Here is a 19,199-nt window from a genome sequence, read left to right as displayed (position 1 = left end):
CTTTGCTCCCTAGGTTGTTTGCAGCAGGACAGGCCGCCGACCACAATGAGGCTGCGTCATGGCCGACCTCGGACATGATAAGCACCTTGCTGACCATGTGGACAACACGGCGATTGATTTACAGCTCGCATCAAACTCTGCGACCCTAAATTTTGTGTGTCTGAAGCTGTGCGTCAGGAAAGTGTTGCACAATTCAAAGCGACCGCAGCTCTTTTTTTTTTTTAAGACTATGATCAATGACTGAACTTGTATGTTAAATATTTTCACGATCTGGCATTAGATGGAGCAACCTTAGAGAGAACAGCATGTATTATATCATACACTTAAGTAGGTGCACTATCAAATACTTACTATTGTAGCAAAATAAGGTAAACAAAACATTATGTACAACTCTTTAGGCATGATTGAATGACCAATTACACAATACATATCTGAAGTGTATCAATAAAATGCAGGCATACCAAATGCTGGGACCAGTGAATTTACCGTAGAACGTCTCATTTACAAAACACGCTTTACGGCTTTTTTAGCAGACAATTAGACACGATCAATAGCACTCTCGTACGTGCCCATTAAGTGCTGCTCTCACAGCCATCAACTGGTTAGCTTAGCATTGAGGCTGAGCTCGGGCCGGAGGGATGTTGCTTGGCAACCGGCAGAGCGAGTTAAGGAAGTTCCTGTCCTCAGTGGAGAAGTTGTGTGTCTCGTAACGATGCCAGGCAAACGGGGATTAAGTGCATGCATTTCAATGTGCCTCTCCAGTGTGCCTTTCACGCGCTGTAGTCGAAAGATCAAGCTAGTCGGCCGTCTTAATTATAATATATTCATATTTAATCTTCTTTTTTTTTAGCAAGGAGTGTATTAATCTAGATGCATCACTTCTAGCTTGCTTTGTCAACATATTTATTTTTATCGTGTATGCTTTTGATATTTCTCACATTTTAAGCAATTTTTTTCTGGTCTTTTTTTTTTTTACTTTTTTGTTTATACTCCTGCACTAAATCACAAAAATCATCAGTCATTAAGATATAATTACTGTATTTTCTAGACCATAGGGCGCACCGGATTATAAGGCGCACTGCCGATGACTGGGTCTATTCAGGTCTTTGTTCATATAAAAGGCGCACCGGATTATAAGGCGCATTAAAGGGGTCATATTATGATTTTTTCTAAATGTAAAAAACTTCCTTGTGGTCTACATAACATGTAATGGTGGTTATTTGGTCAAAATGTTGCATAGATGATGTTTTACAGATCATCTTCAAGTCGCTTTCTGACAGTCGCTTCAAGATGCGCCATTTAGTGGGCGGGTCTTATTTACGTGGCTCACCTTTGACACCGCTTCTCCCCGTCATCTTTGTTGTAGCGGTGTAGCATGCAAGGACGGGAGTGGAAGTGTGAAAAGATGGCGCTAACTGTTTTAATGACATTCAGACTTTACTTCAATCAATAACGGAGCAGCATCTCCTCATCCGTGGCTCACTAGTGCAACGACGACGCCGGAAATGTGTCCCGTGAAAAAAACGTCCGACCGGAACTCTCTAGTAACTAACGTTCCTTGGGTGGATAATGAAAACTCACTACACCGGTAGTTTTTAGCGCTTCCAATGCCAGAACTTTACGCTACTTTATATTAGAAATGGTAACAACGGAGGATTAATGTCCCATAACAAGAAGATAGTGAAAAAGAAGAAGCTTATCGACTACGGAATCTCAAATACAGATCTGCCTGTACCAGAACGTAAGAAAAGTTGGCTTTGCACAATATTGTGAAACAAAACGGCAGATAATATGTCTGCTAATGGGTGTCATTTTGCAGTCCTTATACACACACCATAGTAATACTTGTATCTCTGACTACGGTAGCCGTAATGGGCCGACAATCCATCAATTGGTGCAGCTTTAAAGTCATACTAAAACAGATTTTTGAGTGCCGTGTGTAATGTTCTATATTCTCAAAGGAACATTTAAAGTTTTGGCGTTCTTTACTGGCATCATATTGCAGTCTACATGTATCTCTTATGTGTGACTGCCATCTACTGGTCACACTTATTACACCATGTACCAAAATAAAATAGCTTCGAGGTCGGTAAGCACAACCAGAAATATTCAGTACATTAGGTTATTTTTAAGAAAGTGAAAGGATTTTAGTCCGAAAAATATGGTGTTTTTCCTCTAATATATACAAATGATGCAAAGTAAGGTACTATCATTATTGCTGTTATTACATTGACTGATCAAACAGCCGTAAGAGTGGTACCTATTGTGCAGATGAGGCTGAAGTTCACAGCGTTGCATCTGCTTCTGGCATTCTGCAGTGTGAGGACACACCACGGTCAGCTTGTCCAGCAGGTTCCTGACCAGCAGGCTGGAGGGGCGACAATGGTTCAGCTGCAGCCGTTGGCGGTCCACCGGGCAAAAGTCCTGCTCTTTCAAGAAGCTGCTCAGACAGTAAAAGCAATACGTGTGGCCACACGGCGTGTCCATGGGTCTGATGAGGGGCTGCAGGCAGATGTGGCACATCAGCTCGTCGTCCACGTCCTCGGGGTACTCGTACAGGTGGGAGTCCAGGCCCTCGTGCTGCTGCCCGCACTCCTTGCAGACCCTTGCCCACGACAAGCCGGCGGCGGCGCTTCCAGCCTTTTTAGTCTCTGTGGTGGCCATTGGTGTCGGGCCTACTCAACTTCTCAAAAAGGTGAATCCGGTCAGATGTTAGTAAATGTCAGAGCGTGTCACGTCCATATCGTCCCGTTCTGCCACGAGAGAGAGAGAGAAGAGAGAAACACAGAGGTGTAATGAGGACGCTTTAGGAACTATTCCCGCTCATGGTGGTCACAGGAAATGACAAATCAAGCGAGCGATGGCAACATGGCAGCGAGCTGCAGCTGCTTCCTTTCAGCGGGCTTCCTGAGGGACAAAAGGAATTCTCATTTCAGCTAAAAAAAATCCACAGGAGGAGCTAAATGAAGTCAAATCCGTCCAAAACAAAAGGCAACAAGAGAAGTTGAAACGAAGCGGGTCGTAATGTAGGTCCTGTCACTAATGGCCCCTTGCACTCCATCAGCGGTGCCCCCCCCTCCCTTTGTGCACTTAATCTACTTAAATTCTGCCAAGTGGGAACACATTCTTGGTAGAAACATTTGCCCGCCTAGACCACATATACTGAACATATAGTCTACCATTATTCCGGGAGTAACTCCACTGGCACTATAATGTGGGACCGAAGTATTGGAACACACCCGTCTAGTTTCGGCTGCATGACATTAAGGCCGCGGAACAGAGACACACTGCAGGCTTACACACACACATGCATCCACAAAAAAATATACGCCACACACACATACCCCAACCCCAATCCGACGCCCTTGACGCAAATCCCTTAGGGGTGATGGAAGGATGGGCAGCGCCTGAGAGCTGCGGCCTGCCACCATGGCCCCCCACTCCCTCCCCTCTATTGCTAGATATCTCGAGATTTACGTTGTAATATGTATATGTGCTTTGCTATGGAGGTTTTTTACCACTCCAGACTGGGCCCCCTTGGGAGCCTAGTCTAGATTGTATTTTTTTACTCTTCCTTCCCCAGCGTTTACCAATTTTTTCCATCTTTCACGGGGCGCCTTGTGGCGACCCATCAGCGTTCCTGTTCTGTAACCCTGTACACTGTTTGTTTGTCTAATCTTGTACGGGTTTGTGCTGAAAACAAAGTTTTGTTGTACTTGTGCAATGACAATAAAGACCTATCCTATCCTATCATATCCTATCCTATTTTGCAGGAGTGGGAGAAGCAGCTTGACCCAAATAAAGAAAAACTATTTTTTCAAACCCGGTGAGCTAACTTCCTTCAAAAAGTTAAGAATTCCACAAAATAATCTAAAAAAAAACAGTTTTTTCTTGGAGACCGGGAGGCCCCAACCGTATTGTGTTTTCTCAAGGCACAGCTCACGGAACCTGTCAAGTTCTTTGGGATTTTAGCCTTCCTGGACTTAAAAAGGCAGAGAAAATCCGAGAGGATTCTTTCTACCTCAACTCCAATAGATTCTCGAGTCTATTCCACACCATTTAACTATTTATAGGTGTTGGTCTGTTGAGGTGACAACCTTAAATACAAAGCGGAAGAGCATCAGAATAGCACAAAGACCAAATATTTTCCATTGCCAAGTAAATAATCAGTATTTACATCTACAACCAACAATGGTGATTACATACCAGTAGGGGTGTAACGGTACGTGTATTTGTATTGAACCGTTTCGGTACGGGGGTTTCGGTTCGGTTCGGAGGTGTACCGGACGAGTTTCCACACGGACATATTAAGTAGCGTAGCGCACGTTGTGTAAACAATGCACACCGAGGCACAACACACGGCATGCTAGCAACAACCGGGCTACGACATCATATAAAAGCCAGCGCTGGAAGACCCTCCTGCCTCGTTAAGATCTCCCGTTTGGGAACACTTCGGCTGCGCGGTGCGGAGGACGGAGGTTTGCCGACATTGTTTAGCAGCGGTAAGGCATGCGTCTGCCAACACGTCAAACATGCTAACCCATTTGAAGCGTCACCACCCCCAAGTGAACATCACTTCAATAAAGATAAAGACGAGCACACAGCTCCCACCTCTTACTGCCAAGTTAGCCAGGCTGGGGGGGGGGAAGAAAAGTTAATCTGAGGCTGAGTTGACTTGAAACTGTTTAATGTTGCACTTTTTATATGTAGAACAAACGTTTTGTCATTTTATTTAATCTGAGCAACAACTTGAGGCAGTTTAATGTTGATTAACGTGGACCCCGACTTAAACAAGTTGAAAAACTTATTTGGGTGTTACCATTTAGTGGTCAATTGTACGGAATATGTACTGTACTGTGCAATCTACTAATAAAAGTCTCAATCAATCAATCAATCAAAAAAAGCACTTTATACGTAGAAAAGTTTTGTTAAGAAACCATTCTGAGCTTTATCTTATTTAGTTTTTATTTTATATATGTTGACCACATTAACCCTGGCAAAGGACCCTGTGTGTATATGTATGTTATGCCATTGTTTACAAATTTGGTAAATAAATAACCAAAAAATTTATATTTTGTTGTTTTCTTACTGTACCGAAAATGAACCGAACTGTGACCTCTAAACCGAGGTACGTACCGAACCGAAATTTTTGTGTACCGTTACACCCCTACATACCAATGATTGATTACATACCAGTGATCGCGCTCATCTTAGTAACATCTTCTTTATATTCCTCTCTGCACTACAACCTTTTTTTATCATGCATGACATATGTCAAACATGTCATATTAGCATCAGTTGAAAGACATGTACTGATATCATCATTATTGTCATGAGAGTCATCATAAGCTTTGACGACAAACGATGACATATTTTTAAATAGTCAATTTTGACCCAACAGTGGCACACTTTGAAAAACCCCTGGGCGAGACCTCTTTTATCATTCATTCTAGCAAAACGTGTTGGAGAGTTCTATTCCTCTGGCAGTTCGGGAAAGGCCGTTCTGTTTTCAAGCATCAGTCAGTACGTGTCCTTGCACTAAATTAGTCTGGTTTCTCAAATAGTTTGGCTCTAAATAAGCATCCTACAACCCATGGAAACACCTTAATCTGATGGTGTTTTTCGAACAGTAGTGTCCCGCCGAAGGGGACAGACAATTCCAGTCTCAACTCAGAACCAGATCCCGTTCAATAAAAACAAAGGCAACAATTGGAATAAAGAGGACTTACAACTTAAAAGTCCTTCCATCAATCCACAGAGCTTGTTGAATAAACTTCGAGACATTCCAAAGTTTTATTTTCATTCTCCGTCCAAACATTTCTTCAAAACAACTCTTGAGTCCCTCCTACCAGTCTTTGCTTCGGACCCTAGTCCTCCAACCCAGCATCTCTGAGATGGTCGAAGTGTCATGATCGTAGCGCAATCTAAGATCATTTCTTGATACAGTCTGCTATTTAACATCAGCATAGCCATTAGAGACTTATTATTTGTCATCTGTGCCAATATTACAGCGGACATCATGCACAAAAAGAACCGGGCTTTAGCGGTAAAGGTATGTTGTTTTGGTGTGACATGATAGGTCAACCGGAAAAGCAACACATTTATCCGCGTTTAAAGGAACTAAGCGTCCCTCGGCGTACGGGAAGAAGTGTATGAGCAATAGTTGCATTCGAGAGTGTGCATGGCCACTCACATGATAGGCTAGAAAATACAGAAAACCAAATTATTTGAGAAATCCGACTAACTTAGTTCATGAAAACGTAGTGACTGTGTCCTTTGGGTCAGTTACCGATGGTCTCCCAAATGTTCTGCTGGATAAGTGTCAAAATAAATCCCTCAAGACATGTGTACGTCTTCACAGAACAATGTAAATATTTTCCTTTGTAGTGGCCACGTATCCCAATACCTCCGTACGGTGTACCGTGAGTAGAATGACCATGGAACGGAAAATAAACATGCAACAATAGTACTAGGTTAAGAGCACACATACTGATAAAGTTTCTGTAAATGTCAGCGCAACAAAAAGGAGTTTTAAGTCAAACACTGCTCATTGTTTATATGTTCAGACTTGCACAAATGGCACAACAACTCGTAGCTTAGGTCGCCTCTCTCTAGGACAACAATTTGGAAAACAAGCTGCCTCTTATTCAGTCGTATTGTACGTACTCACCTGAGATGATATCTCCGACGCGGAGCGTGAAAACACGAGACTCTAACCTAGCAACACATTTATCCGTGCTCAAAGGAACTAAGTGTACGGGAAGCACGGCGTATGAGCAATAGTTGCATTCGAGAGTGTGTATGGCCACAGGGACTTCACATGATAGGCTAGAAAATGCAGAAAACCAAATTATTTGAGAAATCCGACTTATTTAGTGCATGAAAAAGTAGTGACTGTGTCCTTTGGGTCTAACATCAGTTACTGATGGTCTCCCAAATGTTCTTCTGGATAACTGTAAAAAAAAATCCCTCAAGACATGTGTACGTCTTCACAGAACAACGTAAATATTTTCACGTATCCCAATATCTCCGTACGGTGTACCGCGAGTGGAATGACCATGGAACGGAAAATAAACACGCAACTATAGTACTAGATTAAGAGCACACGTACTGATAAAGTTTCTGTAAATGTCAGCGCAACAAAAAGGAGTTTTAGGTCGAACACTGCTCATTGTTTATATGTTCAGACTTGCACAAATGGCACAACAACGCGTAACTTAGATCGCCTCTCTCTAGGACAACAATTTGGAAAACAAGCTGCCTTTATTCAATCGCATTGTACGTACTCACCAGAGACGATAACTCCAACGTGGAGGTTGCAAACACGAGACTCTAACCTAGCAACACATTTATCCGCGCTCAAAGGAACTAAGTGTACGGGAAGCACGGCGTATGAGCAATAGTTGCATTTGAGAGTGTGTATGGCCACTGGGACTTCACATGATAGGCTAGAAAATACAGAAAACCAAACTATTTGAGAAATCCGACTAACTTAGTGCATGAAAACGTAGTGACTGTGTCCTTTGGGTCAGTTACCTCCCAAATGTTCTGCTGGATAAGTGTCAAACGAATCCCTCAAGTCATGTGTACGTGTTCACACGTAAATATTTTCCTTTGTAGTGGCCACGTTTCCCAATACCTCCGTACGGTGTACCGCGAGTGGAATGACCATGAAACGGAAAATAAAAATGCAACTATAGTACTACGTTAAGAGCACACGTACTGATAAAGTTTCTGTAAATGTCAGCACAACAAAAAGGAGTTTTAAGTCAAACACTGCTCATTGTTTATATGTTTAGACTTGCACAAGTGGCACAACAACTCGTAGCTTAGGTCGCCTCTCTCTAGGACAACAATTTGGAAAACAAGCTGCCTTTATTCAGTCGCATTGTACGTACTCACCAGAGACGATATCTCCGACGCGGAGCGTGCAAACACGAGACTCTAACCTAGCAGCTGCCTCCAGCCTGAATGAAACCAGAGCCCTGCCTCTTCTGCACGCCGTCAGGATAATGTCTGGGCGTGCATGTGTGTGTGTGTGCGATAGTGTGCCAGAATACGTGTGTGCTGTAAGGAATGCAGCGGTGATTTGGCGTAACTAGGCAGAGTGGAGAAAAGTGTTCCTCTTGTCAGTGGCCGTAAGTCATGTGTGCGTGGGACTGTGCTGATGTTGCACTTTTACAAGTGAAGTACGCCGATTGACTGAATGCAAACACAAAACATCTGACTCGTACACGCACACAATGGCTCTGACCACACTGGCCTTCTCCTTTTTGTTTTTACTTTGAAAAAGTGATACGCGCCGGTAATGGATAGTGTTCACGGATCCTGGCACGCACACACACGACAGAAACCTGGCCGTGATCCACATATTAGGACATAACATGATTTTAAATAACAATATTTTGCGTGACTGAACTCCAATAACGTAAAAAATGGCACTCTTGGAGACGATGGCTTCACTTCAACTTGTGAAGTCATCCAGCTGTAAAAACAATTACAATCCTCAAAGTTGATTTTTAATAAAAGGTCTGTCAAGGTGCCAGCAAATCAATGCATGTGCTCAGCTTTCTTTCACACAGCTTAAAAAAAATAAACAGGAGTACCTCGGGATACAGTAAGTGAACCCCAGCTCTCGGCTAATTGTTACGCTTTACATCAGGGGTCCCCAAACTTTTTGACTCGGAGGCCGCATTGGGTTAAAACAATTTGGCCGGGGGCCGGGCTGTATATATATATATATGTATATTAGATATATAGATATATATATATTATGTGTGTGAGTGCTCGCGCACAGGGTGCGTGTGATGCGTCAGTGCGTTAGATTTGTGGCAGAAGTGCTTGTAGTTAGTGCATGCTGCCCCTGCTTGCTACTCTCAGCTTACAGCTATCGCCGCCAGCTAGCCCCTGGGTGGGTGAAAAGAGGAGCCGAGTGCGTAAGCCTCCTCCTGCTGGTACAAAGCCTCTCCACCACCAAGACTCCCGTGGTGCCTCCTCGTGGCCACGCACGGTAACTGCGTCTTTGCGGACGCAGGCTAAACTGTAGGGGATCTCGGAGCAGCAGTGGGCCCCAGAGGCGAGGCGTGCAGGCCCACCGGTGTGTGGACACGCCCTGGCGTCCGCCAACCACTGCCCCATCTATGGGTTAAATAGAACCACCCACCCCCCTTCCACTGCCTTGTGGGTATCCTCTGGAATGGAAAAGGCTAAGGGAGCAAACCCCAACAGAAAACCCGGCCTGGTCTCCGTTAGGTAGTTCAGTGTGTGAAGCACTGTTCTGGCATGTCCTGCAGCCGAACTGACGCCAAATGTATTGGTTTTCCATTCCTTTGGACAACGTCAGCAAGGCAGAGAGGGGGGCCCTGTTGCTTGGGCAACACAGGATCTCCATACACCTTTCCCAGGCCTCTTGTGCCCTGGAGAGGAAACTCCAGCTCCACTGTGCAGTGAAGGCACAACACGGGAGGTCAGCAGTTACCGGTTATAAGCCCTTTCTTGTTTGGCGTAGGGATGGGCGCCAGGGGCTACCCCCGTCGGTGGGAGAGATGTTTCATCTTACTGGACAGCTACCGCCCGCCTCAAGCTGGGCAGCCCCCAGCCAATTAGGTGCTGTTCCGCCACAGCCTGCCTGCTTCATTGGGTGCATGAAGCTAAGGGACTCTTCCTGACAAATGGGCTGTAAACCTTGCACCAAGCAAAACAAATAAAACAAAGACTCCAGCACTCCGTCTGGGATGCTGGAACGTCCGAACCATGACCCCCGGACTAACTGACAACCTGCTCGATATAAGCGACGCCCGCAAGACGGCAGTCATTAACAACGAACTCCTGAAGCGACGAATAGACATCTCTACCCTTCAGGAAACCCGACTCCTCTCATCAGGCTCACTGACAGAAAGAGATTACACCTTCTTCTGGCAGGGAAAGCCTCCGGGTGAAACCAGAGAATACGGAGTTGGCTTTGCAATCAAGAGCACTCTACTAGGAGCAATAGTACTACCTACAGGCGGATCAGAGAGAATTTTAACCCTCTGCCTTAACACCACCATGGGACCTGTCCACCTGGTGAGTGTGTATGCACCAACACTTAGCTCCTCCCACGAAATAAAGGACAAATTCTATGACGAGCTTGAGGCGACTGTGAGAAACATCCCCAAACAAGATCAGCTCTACTTGCTTGGTGACTTTAAGGCAAGAGTTGGCTCAGATCATAACACCTGGCCATCTTGCTTGGGTTACCATGGCATTGGTAGAATGAACGAGAATGGGCAGCGTCTCCTTGAGTTCTGCACATTTCACAATCTCTGCATCACTAACTCATACTTTCAGTCCAAACCCCGCCACAAAGTCTCCTGGAGACACCAGACATCAGGTCCAACTGGCACTAGTTGGACCTGATCATAACACGGCGCTCTGACCTCAGAAGTGTCCTCCAAACCCGTACCTTTCACAGTGCAGACTGTGACACCGATCACTCCCTCGTCTGCTGTAAAGTCAAACTGCAGACAAAAATTATCTACAGAGCCAAACCTAAAGGACCCCCCCGTGTGGATTGCAGCAAAGCAGCCGATCCAACTAAAACTGCTTCCTTCAACCGTGCCTTAGAGGAATCCCTCCACCAACTACCCCAGTGCAGCTCTGCCCAGCAGTACTGGGAAGGCTTACGAGACACCATCCACACCACGGCCCTAACGGTTTTTGGCAAAAGATTGCGAAGGTCCAATGACTGGTTCGAAGCCAACGCATCTGTATTGGCACCGATACTGGAAGAAAAGCGTGTCGCCCTTACCAACTACAAATGCACGTCGAGTGACAATACCCTACATGCTCTCAGGGCATCAAGGAAGAAACTGCAGAATGCCTCCCGTCGCTGTGCTAACAGCTATTGGCTACAGCTTTGCAGCAACATCCAATCAGCCGCTGACTCCGGTAACATCAAAGGCATGTACGACGGTATCAAAAAGGCGCTTGGACCATTACACCACACAACTGCTCCGCTGAAATCGGCACTGGGAGAAATCATCACTGACCGCTCTAAACAACTCGAGCGCTGGGTAGAACACTACTCCGAACTCTACGCCAGCGACAACACTGTCTCCGATGCAGCCCTCCGCCATGTTGAGTGTCAACCTGTAATGGAAGAACTGGGCATGGAACCAACAACTGAGGAGCTAAGCAAAGCGATTGACAGCCTAGCATGCGGTAAATCACCCGGCAGTGACGGAATCGCATCTGAAATCCTCAAGTGTGGAAAGCCTGCTCTCCTTGACCAACTTCACAAGCTCCTCTGTCTGTGCTGGAGTGAAGGTGCTGTCCCACAGGACATGAGGGATGCTACCATCATAACCCTGTACAAGAATAAGGGAGACAGGAGTGATTGTAACAACTACCGTGGTATCTCTCTACTCAGCACTACCGGCAAACTCTTTGCCAGAGTTGCACTGAATAGACTCCAGGTTCTCGCTGAGAAAATATACCCAGAATCTCAGGCAGGGTTCAGAGCAGGAAGGTGTACTACTGACATGATTTTCTCTCTGAGACAGCTGCAGGAGAAGTGCAGAGAGCAGAGAAAACCACTCTACATGGCATTTATTGACCTTACGAAAGCTTTCGACCTTGTGAGCAGGAGTGGCCTCTTTCAGCTGGTTGAACGAATAGGCTGTCCCCCCAAACTTCTTTGCATCCTCCAGTCCTTCCACACCGACACGCATGGCACCATCCAGTTCGATGGGTCCACATCAGACCCCTTCAAAATCTGCTGTGGTGTCAAGCAGGGATGCGTGCTGGCGCCCACCCTGTTTGGGATCTTCTTTTCCCTCCTCCTGCGCCAAGCATTTGGTACAGCAACTGAAGGAGTCTACCTTCACACAAGGACAGACGGTAAACTGTTCAACCATGCCCGTCTGAAAGCCAAAACAAAGGTCAGGCCACTCGTCATCCGGGACATGCTGTTTGCTGACGACGCAGCAGTGGTAGCACACTCCCAGGAAAATCTGCAAACCCTAATGGACCAGTTCACCAAAGCATGTCAGGACTTCAGCCTGACCATCAGTCTGAGCAAAACCAAGACGATGGGACAGGGAACTGAACCACCCCCCTCTATCACCATCAACAACTACACCCTGGAAGTCGTAAACACCTTCACCTACCTCGGTTCCACCATCACCAACAACCTGTCACTCGATGCCGAACTCAGTGGCCGCATCGGAAAAGCTGCCTCAACTTTTGGGAAGCTTACAGCGAGAGTATGGGAAAACCGCAAGCTCACTATCTACACTAAGGTGCAGGTGTACAGAGCCTGTGTCACCAGCACTCTACTGTACGGTAGTGAAACCTGGACCCTATACTCCCGCCAAGAGCGGTGGCTAAACATCTTCCATCTTCGCTGCCTTAGGCGTCTACTGGGCATCACCTGGAGGGACAGGATCACAAACCAATCAGTCCTGGAAAGAGCACAGCATGTGCTCCCTACTGAGGCAGCGACGTCTCCGCTGGCTGGGCCATGTCCGGCGGATGGACGATGGGCGAATCCCAAAGGACATCCTCTATGCTGAACTCACAACTGGCAAGAGGCAGATTGGCCGTCCCCAGCTGCGTTACAAAGACGTCTGCAAACAAGACCTCAAGTCTTTTGACATCAGCCCCGACAGCTGGGAAGATGCAGCCCAGGACCGCCTTCAGTGGCAGCAGGCACTCCGCAGCGGGCTGCTCAAGTCAGAAACCACCCTGGCCCAACCCAATGAGGCTAAGAGGGCAAAGAGAAAGAAACAGGGCTCTGTGACACCGGCAACATCTATGGGACCGGTCTCACATTCACACACTAGGGCCAATTTTAGTGTTGCCATATTAGATATATATAGCGCACTTTCCGCGCGCGCGATGATGTCACGTTATCGATGAGAAAATGCATTTTTAGACAATATGATTTGCCTGAGCGGCTAGGAGACACCGTGAGTAGCAAGCGGTACAAAGTGGATAAGAAAAGACAGAAAAAAAATATTTTTTTTTTTTTTTTTTTTTTAATTTTCTTAATACTTGGGACTTCCTGCGGGCCTGATTTTGGACGCTGGCGGGCCGGATCCGGCCGTAGTTTGGGGACCCCTGCTTTAGATGGCTGGCAAATATTTGGGGTATGGACATCACTATTGTAACGGTGAACCCCGTAAAATCTGATAAAACCATGCGGTGTCTCACTCGCTAGCATTAGCTTATAGCTACAAAAACATAACAGTGTGTTTCCAATAGGGTCGTATGCTGTACCGGTACTAGTATAGTATAGCGGTAATAATGAATCAAAAACGGTACTATACTGTTTATAAAGTACCGGTTTGCAATTTTTTATATATTTTTTTTTTAACGGGCATGACGGAGCGTCGTCACGTCGTGACATTGCTGGTTTTACGAGCAGAGGAGCACGTGCGGCAGCGCACACACTCTGAGTACTTACAATCAGACACAGGGTGTAGACAGAAAAGGGAGAACGGATGCATTTTGGCCTAAAAACTGACGATAAAGGTGAAGTTATAACACTGAAACACCCTCAGGAAGAGATGCTTTAAGACATAGCTAGCTAACTAGCAGCGAACATCCATCCGCAGTCGGCTGATCCTGTAACTACTTGGTATCGGATCGATACCTAAATGTGAGGTATTATCCAAAACTAATGTGAAGTATCAAACAACAGAAGAATAAGTGATTATTACATTTTAACAGAAGTGTAGATAGAACATGTTAAAACCGAAAATAAGCAGATATCAACAGTAAATGAACAAGTAGATTAATAATCAATTTTTACAGTTTGTCCCTCATAATGTTGACAAAATAATAGAATGATAAATGACACAATATGTTACTGCATACGTCAGCAGACTAATTAGGAGTCTTTGTTTGTTTACTTACTACTAAAAGACAAGTTGTCTAGTATGTTCACTATGACAGGGTTAACCCTTGTGTGGTGTTCGGGTCTGTGGGACCCGTTTTCATTTTTTATTAAAAGATCAATGATACAATTAATACATTTTTCAAACTGACACTCACTGACTTTGGCTCATTTTCTGTGAAGAACATATATCAGAATACAAATTTAATGACCACACACACCATACACCCCCCCTACACATTTCTATTACATATAAGATGTCTGAGTCCACTGGACCGGGGGCTAATAGAAGTGTGTAAATTGATGTTCTGTGTACCACACACACACACACACACACACACACACACACACACACACACACACACACACACACACACACACACACACACACACACACACACACACACACACACACACACACACACACACACACACACACACACACACACACACACACACACACACACAGCAGGCCTAGACAGGAGGAGGACAGAGTGTAGGTACACAGAACATCAGAGGGTCAAATGTGCGAGAAAATGAGAGCAGACAGTGTTGACAAACAATGTTGCAACCTTGTGTGGGAACCGCAGGTGCAGAAACACAAAAGAAGAATTCCTGTGGGATGCAGAAACTGGCAGAGAAATTTTCCCTGCAACGTTCATATTGTTGTTACTCAGCCAGCGTTTGTGGGTCTGATGGACTTGTTGCATTTTGTGGCTTTTTATGCCTCACAATCAAACACTTTTATGTTAAAAAACTGAACAGATGTTTATTGGGATAAGGTAAACATCTGTTCAGGGTTAAGGACTAAATTGCAATAATAAACATCTGTTTAATGTACCCTAAGATTTTTTGTTAAAATAAAGCCAATAATGCCATTTTTGCGGTCCCCTTTATGACGATGTTTAAGACTACAATCCCTGGTCTTGTTGATCTCCTGTGTTGCGAGTTGTCCCTTAGCTTGTTCGCAGAATTAGCCGCCGATTCAAGCAGCTCTTTCGACATTGTTTAGTTCGGGAGGGAGTAGCTGAGTGTTTCGGGGACAAATAAGCGGTGCCTGGAAACACAGACTAACGTTCTTTCACCTCACAATGACAGCGTTTAAGTCAAATTTGTGGTAATTTCTGCAATATTCCGCGTCCAACAGTAGATTTCAGTTATTATCGGCAAAGTCCCAAATCAATTAAAGTTGAGAAAAATGCATCTTTCCTTCTAACTGATAAAATTGAAGGCATCAGACGCACCATCAATATCTCAAGTAAAAAAGTTGGATCACCACCCCATTTAGGCAAAAGTAACACAGCAATGATGGCAAGCTTTAATGCCATAGACTCTAAAACTCTAGTGGAAACGGTGACAGCTCTAAAGTCATCCACCTGCTGCCTTGATGTTTTACCTACCAACTTCTTTAAGAATGTTTTTGACTGCCTATCAACAGACATCTTGCAAATAGTTAATAATTCTATTAAATCGGGCAATTTCCCGAAGGCTTTCAAAACTGCAGTCATTAAACCTCTTCTAAAAAAGCAGAGCCTAGATGCCTCTGTTATCAACAACTACAGACCAATTTCAAATCTACCATTCATAAGTAAAATAATTGAGAAAGTTGTCCTCCAACAACTAAATCACTTCTTGGCTTCTACTGGCTGCCACAACAACTTCCAGTCAGGATTTCGACCTCTTCATAGCACAGAGACGGCCCTTCTTAAAGTTATAAATGACATCCGTCTAAACACAGACTCTGGCAAAACTTCAGTATTAATGCTTTTGGACCTCAGTGCTGCATTTGACACTGTCGACCACTCAATACTTTTGGACAGGTTGGAAAACTGGGTGGGGATCTCAGGCACAGTTTTAAGCTGGTTCAAGTCATATCTACAAGATAGGAACTATTTTGTTTCCATTGGTGACTTTGTATCAGAACCAACCAACGTAACGTGTGGAGTCCCCCAAGGTTCAATCTTGGGGCCGACTTTATTTAACATCTATATGCTCCCACTAGAACAAATCATGCAAAATAATAACATTGACCATCATTGCTATGCCGATGACACCCAAATCTATGTAGCGCTATCACCAAATGACTATCGCCCCATAGATCTTCTGTGCCAGTGCATTGAGCAAGTCAAACACTGGATGTGCCAAAATTTCCTACAACTAAATGAAGATAAAACTGAGATAATTGTTTTTGGTGCTAAAAAAGAAAGGTTTAAAGTCATCCAACACCTTCAATCACTGTCCCTGAAAACCTCAAATAAAGCCAGAAATCTTGGGGTTATTTTAGATTCTGATTTACATTTCGACAGTCACATCAAATCAGTAACAAAATCGGCCTACTATCACCTCAAAAATGTAAAAAGACTTAGAGGGCTCATGTCAGCTCAAGACTTAGAAAAACTTGTACATGCCTTTATTACCAGTAGGCTAGACTATTGTAATGGTCTCCTTGCAGGTCTTCCCAAAAAAACTGTCAGGCAGCTACAGCTTGTTCAGAACGCTGCTGCTAGAGTTCTAACAAAGACCAAAAAATGTGAGCACATTACACCAATTCTTAAATCCTTACATTGGCTCCCTGTACATCAGAGAATAGATTTCAAAATCCTCCTGCTCACATATAAATCACTACATGGTCTAGGGCCCAAGTATATCACTGATATGCTCCCACTATATACGCCCTCTAGATCACTAAGATCTTCTGAGACCAATCTGTTAGCGGTTCCAAGAGTAAACTCAAATCAAGGGAGATCATCATTCAGTCACTATGCAACACATAGCTGGAATAAACTTCCTGAAGATGTCAGACTCTCCCCAACTCTCACTACTTTTAAAACTAGACTGAAGACTTTTATGTTCACCTTAGCTTTCAGCTAAATCTTTTAATCTTTTAACTTTTAACGTCTGCACTGTTTTTATTTTTATTGTCTGCATTTTAATTTTGCTTTTATTTTCTTTCATTTCACTTTGTTGTCTGTGAAGCACTTTGAGTCTGCCTTGTGTATGAAAAGCGCTATACAAATAAAGTTGCCTTGCCTTGCCTTGCCTTACTTGGAAAATAAATAAAATCATGCCTCTTTTTAGAAATAAGAAAGAACCATTTTCTAGTAAAAAAAAATGTAGGCCCCCAAGTGTTTACCCATTTTGAGTAAGATTATAGAAAGACTTATCTACAAATAAATCGGTGTGTATTTCAGTACAAATGAATTCAACTCTCTTTACCAACATCCGTATAAAAAAGGTCACTCCTCAACTACAGCTTGGGCTCAGATGACTGATTACAAGATATTGAAATACAAAGATTGTTGTAACTGTTGAGTGCAGCATTTGATGTATATGATCATGAAATATCACTGGAAAAATGTTATGGTTTTCACAAATCTACTACTGATTGCACTATTAGCTATTTGACCGTTAGGGAATTTACTGTAATGCTTAATGTAAGTCATTCTGATGGAGTTGCCTTAGGCCACTTTTATTTTCTATTTTCACAAATGTTTTGCTTTTTGTTTTTGAGAATTCCACCATCGTTCAATATGCTAATGATTCTACTATATACTCCTCCGCACAAAACTCTGTGGAACTTAATAACACAAAAGTGATTGAAAATTGTATCAAAGAAAATAGAATTATTATTATTGCAGAGGTATGGTGTTAGGATCCAAATAAATACATTTTAGATGAATCACCTGTGCTAAATTTGACTGTGGGAGGTTGTGTCATTAAGTAGGTTACTAGACGTTGTCAATATTGACAATATGTTAAATTCTAACTGTCAAATTATTCAAATTTGACTGAAAATGGGCAGAAGCATGGCGGTAATTAAGCACTAAAAATGTATACCAAATAGCCCCGTGAAAACTTGAGTAGACTCATTAGTTTTGTCACTCTTAGATTATTGTTGTTATTTGGTCAAATACCACAGAAATGAACTAAAGCAAACTGCAAGATGCTCCAAATAAAGCTGCTCGTGTTGTCCTAAACTACCCATTGAGTGTACTACGAATTAAAGGCGTACTGAAATGATTTTTTTTAATTTAAACGGGAATAGCAGATCCATTCTATGTGTCATACTTGATCATTTCGCGATATTGCCATATTTTTGCTGAAAGGATTTAGTAGAGAAAATCGACGATAAAGTTCGCAACTTTTGCTCGCTGATAAAAAAAAGCCTTGCCTGTACCGGAAGTAGCGTGACGTCACAGGAGCTAGTATTCCTCACAATTCCCCGTTGTTTACAATGGAGCGAGAGAGATTCGGACCGAGAAAGTGATGATTACCCCATTAATTTGAGCGAGGATGAAAGATTCGTAAATGAGGAACGTTACAGTGAAGGACTTGAGAGGCAGCGATGGACGTATCTTTTTTCGCTCTGACCGTAACTTAGGTACAAGCTGGCTCATTGGATTCCACACTCTCCTTTTTCTATTGTAGATCACAGATTTGTATTTTAAACCACCTCGGATACTATATCCTCTTGAAAATGAGAGTCGAGAACGCAAAATGGACATTCAGTGCCTTTTATCTCCACGACAATACATCGGCGAAATGCTTTAGCTACGAGCTAACGTGATAGCATCTTGCTTTAACTGCATATAGAAACAAAAGAAATAAACCCCTGACGGGAAGTATAGATAGAAAATCAACAATACTATTAAACCGTGGACATGTAAATACACGGTTAATGCTTTCCAGGCTGGCGAAGGTTAACAATGCTGTGCTAACCACGCCATTGAAGCTAACTTAGCAACCAGACTGCACAGAGCTATGCTAAAAACATTAGCTCTCCACCTACGCCAGCCAGCCCTCATTTGCTCATCAACACCCGTGCTCACCTGCGTACCAGCGATCGGCAGAAGGACGAAGGACTTCACCCGATGCGTTTGGCGGCCCGGAGACGTAGGAAGTCAAGGTGAAGTCGGCGGCTAGCGCTCCAACAAAGTCCTCCTGGTTGTGTTGCTGTAGTCCGCTGCTAATACACTGATCCCACCTACAACTGTCTTCTTTGCAGCCTTCATTGTTCATTAAAAAAATTGCAAAAGATGTCCAGAATACTGTGGAATTATGAAATGAAAACAGAGCTTTTTGTATAGGATTCTACGGGGTACCATAACTTCCGTTACTCGGACTTCGTCACGCGCATACGTCATCATACCGCGATGTTTCAGCCGGATATTTCCCGGGAATTTTAAAATGTCACTTTATAAGTTAACCCGGCCGTATTGGCATGTGTTGCAATGTTAAGATTTCATCATTGATATATAAACTATCAGACTGCGTGGTCGGTAGTAGTGGCTTTCAGTAGGCCTTTAATTCCCAACTGGCT

The 19,199-nt window shown here is 43.9% G+C and overlaps 1 protein-coding gene across 5 annotated transcripts in view; it reads right to left on the bottom strand.

Annotated features, from left to right (window-relative positions):
* The window catches only part of lnx2b (ligand of numb-protein X 2b), a 69,006-nt gene that overhangs the window by 32,506 nt on the left and 17,301 nt on the right, over positions 1-19,199 (bottom strand). For 4 of the 5 annotated variants that reach the window (XM_062044280.1, XM_062044275.1, XM_062044277.1 and 1 more), the window contains exon 2: positions 2,261-2,753. In XM_062044280.1, coding sequence (XP_061900264.1) covers positions 2,261-2,664 — 404 coding nt within the window. In that variant the 5' untranslated portion in view covers positions 2,665-2,753. Of the gene's footprint in view, positions 1-2,260; positions 2,754-7,902; positions 8,073-19,199 lie in introns of those variants that run through there. The other variant, XM_062044278.1, reaches the window with a different exon arrangement.

This window comes from Entelurus aequoreus, linkage group LG04 (assembly GCF_033978785.1).
Source record: "Entelurus aequoreus isolate RoL-2023_Sb linkage group LG04, RoL_Eaeq_v1.1, whole genome shotgun sequence".
Classification (NCBI taxonomy): domain Eukaryota; kingdom Metazoa; phylum Chordata; class Actinopteri; order Syngnathiformes; family Syngnathidae; genus Entelurus; species Entelurus aequoreus.
The sequence above is the reverse complement of the archived record's forward strand: the minus strand, read 5'-3'. Positions and strand labels throughout refer to the sequence as shown.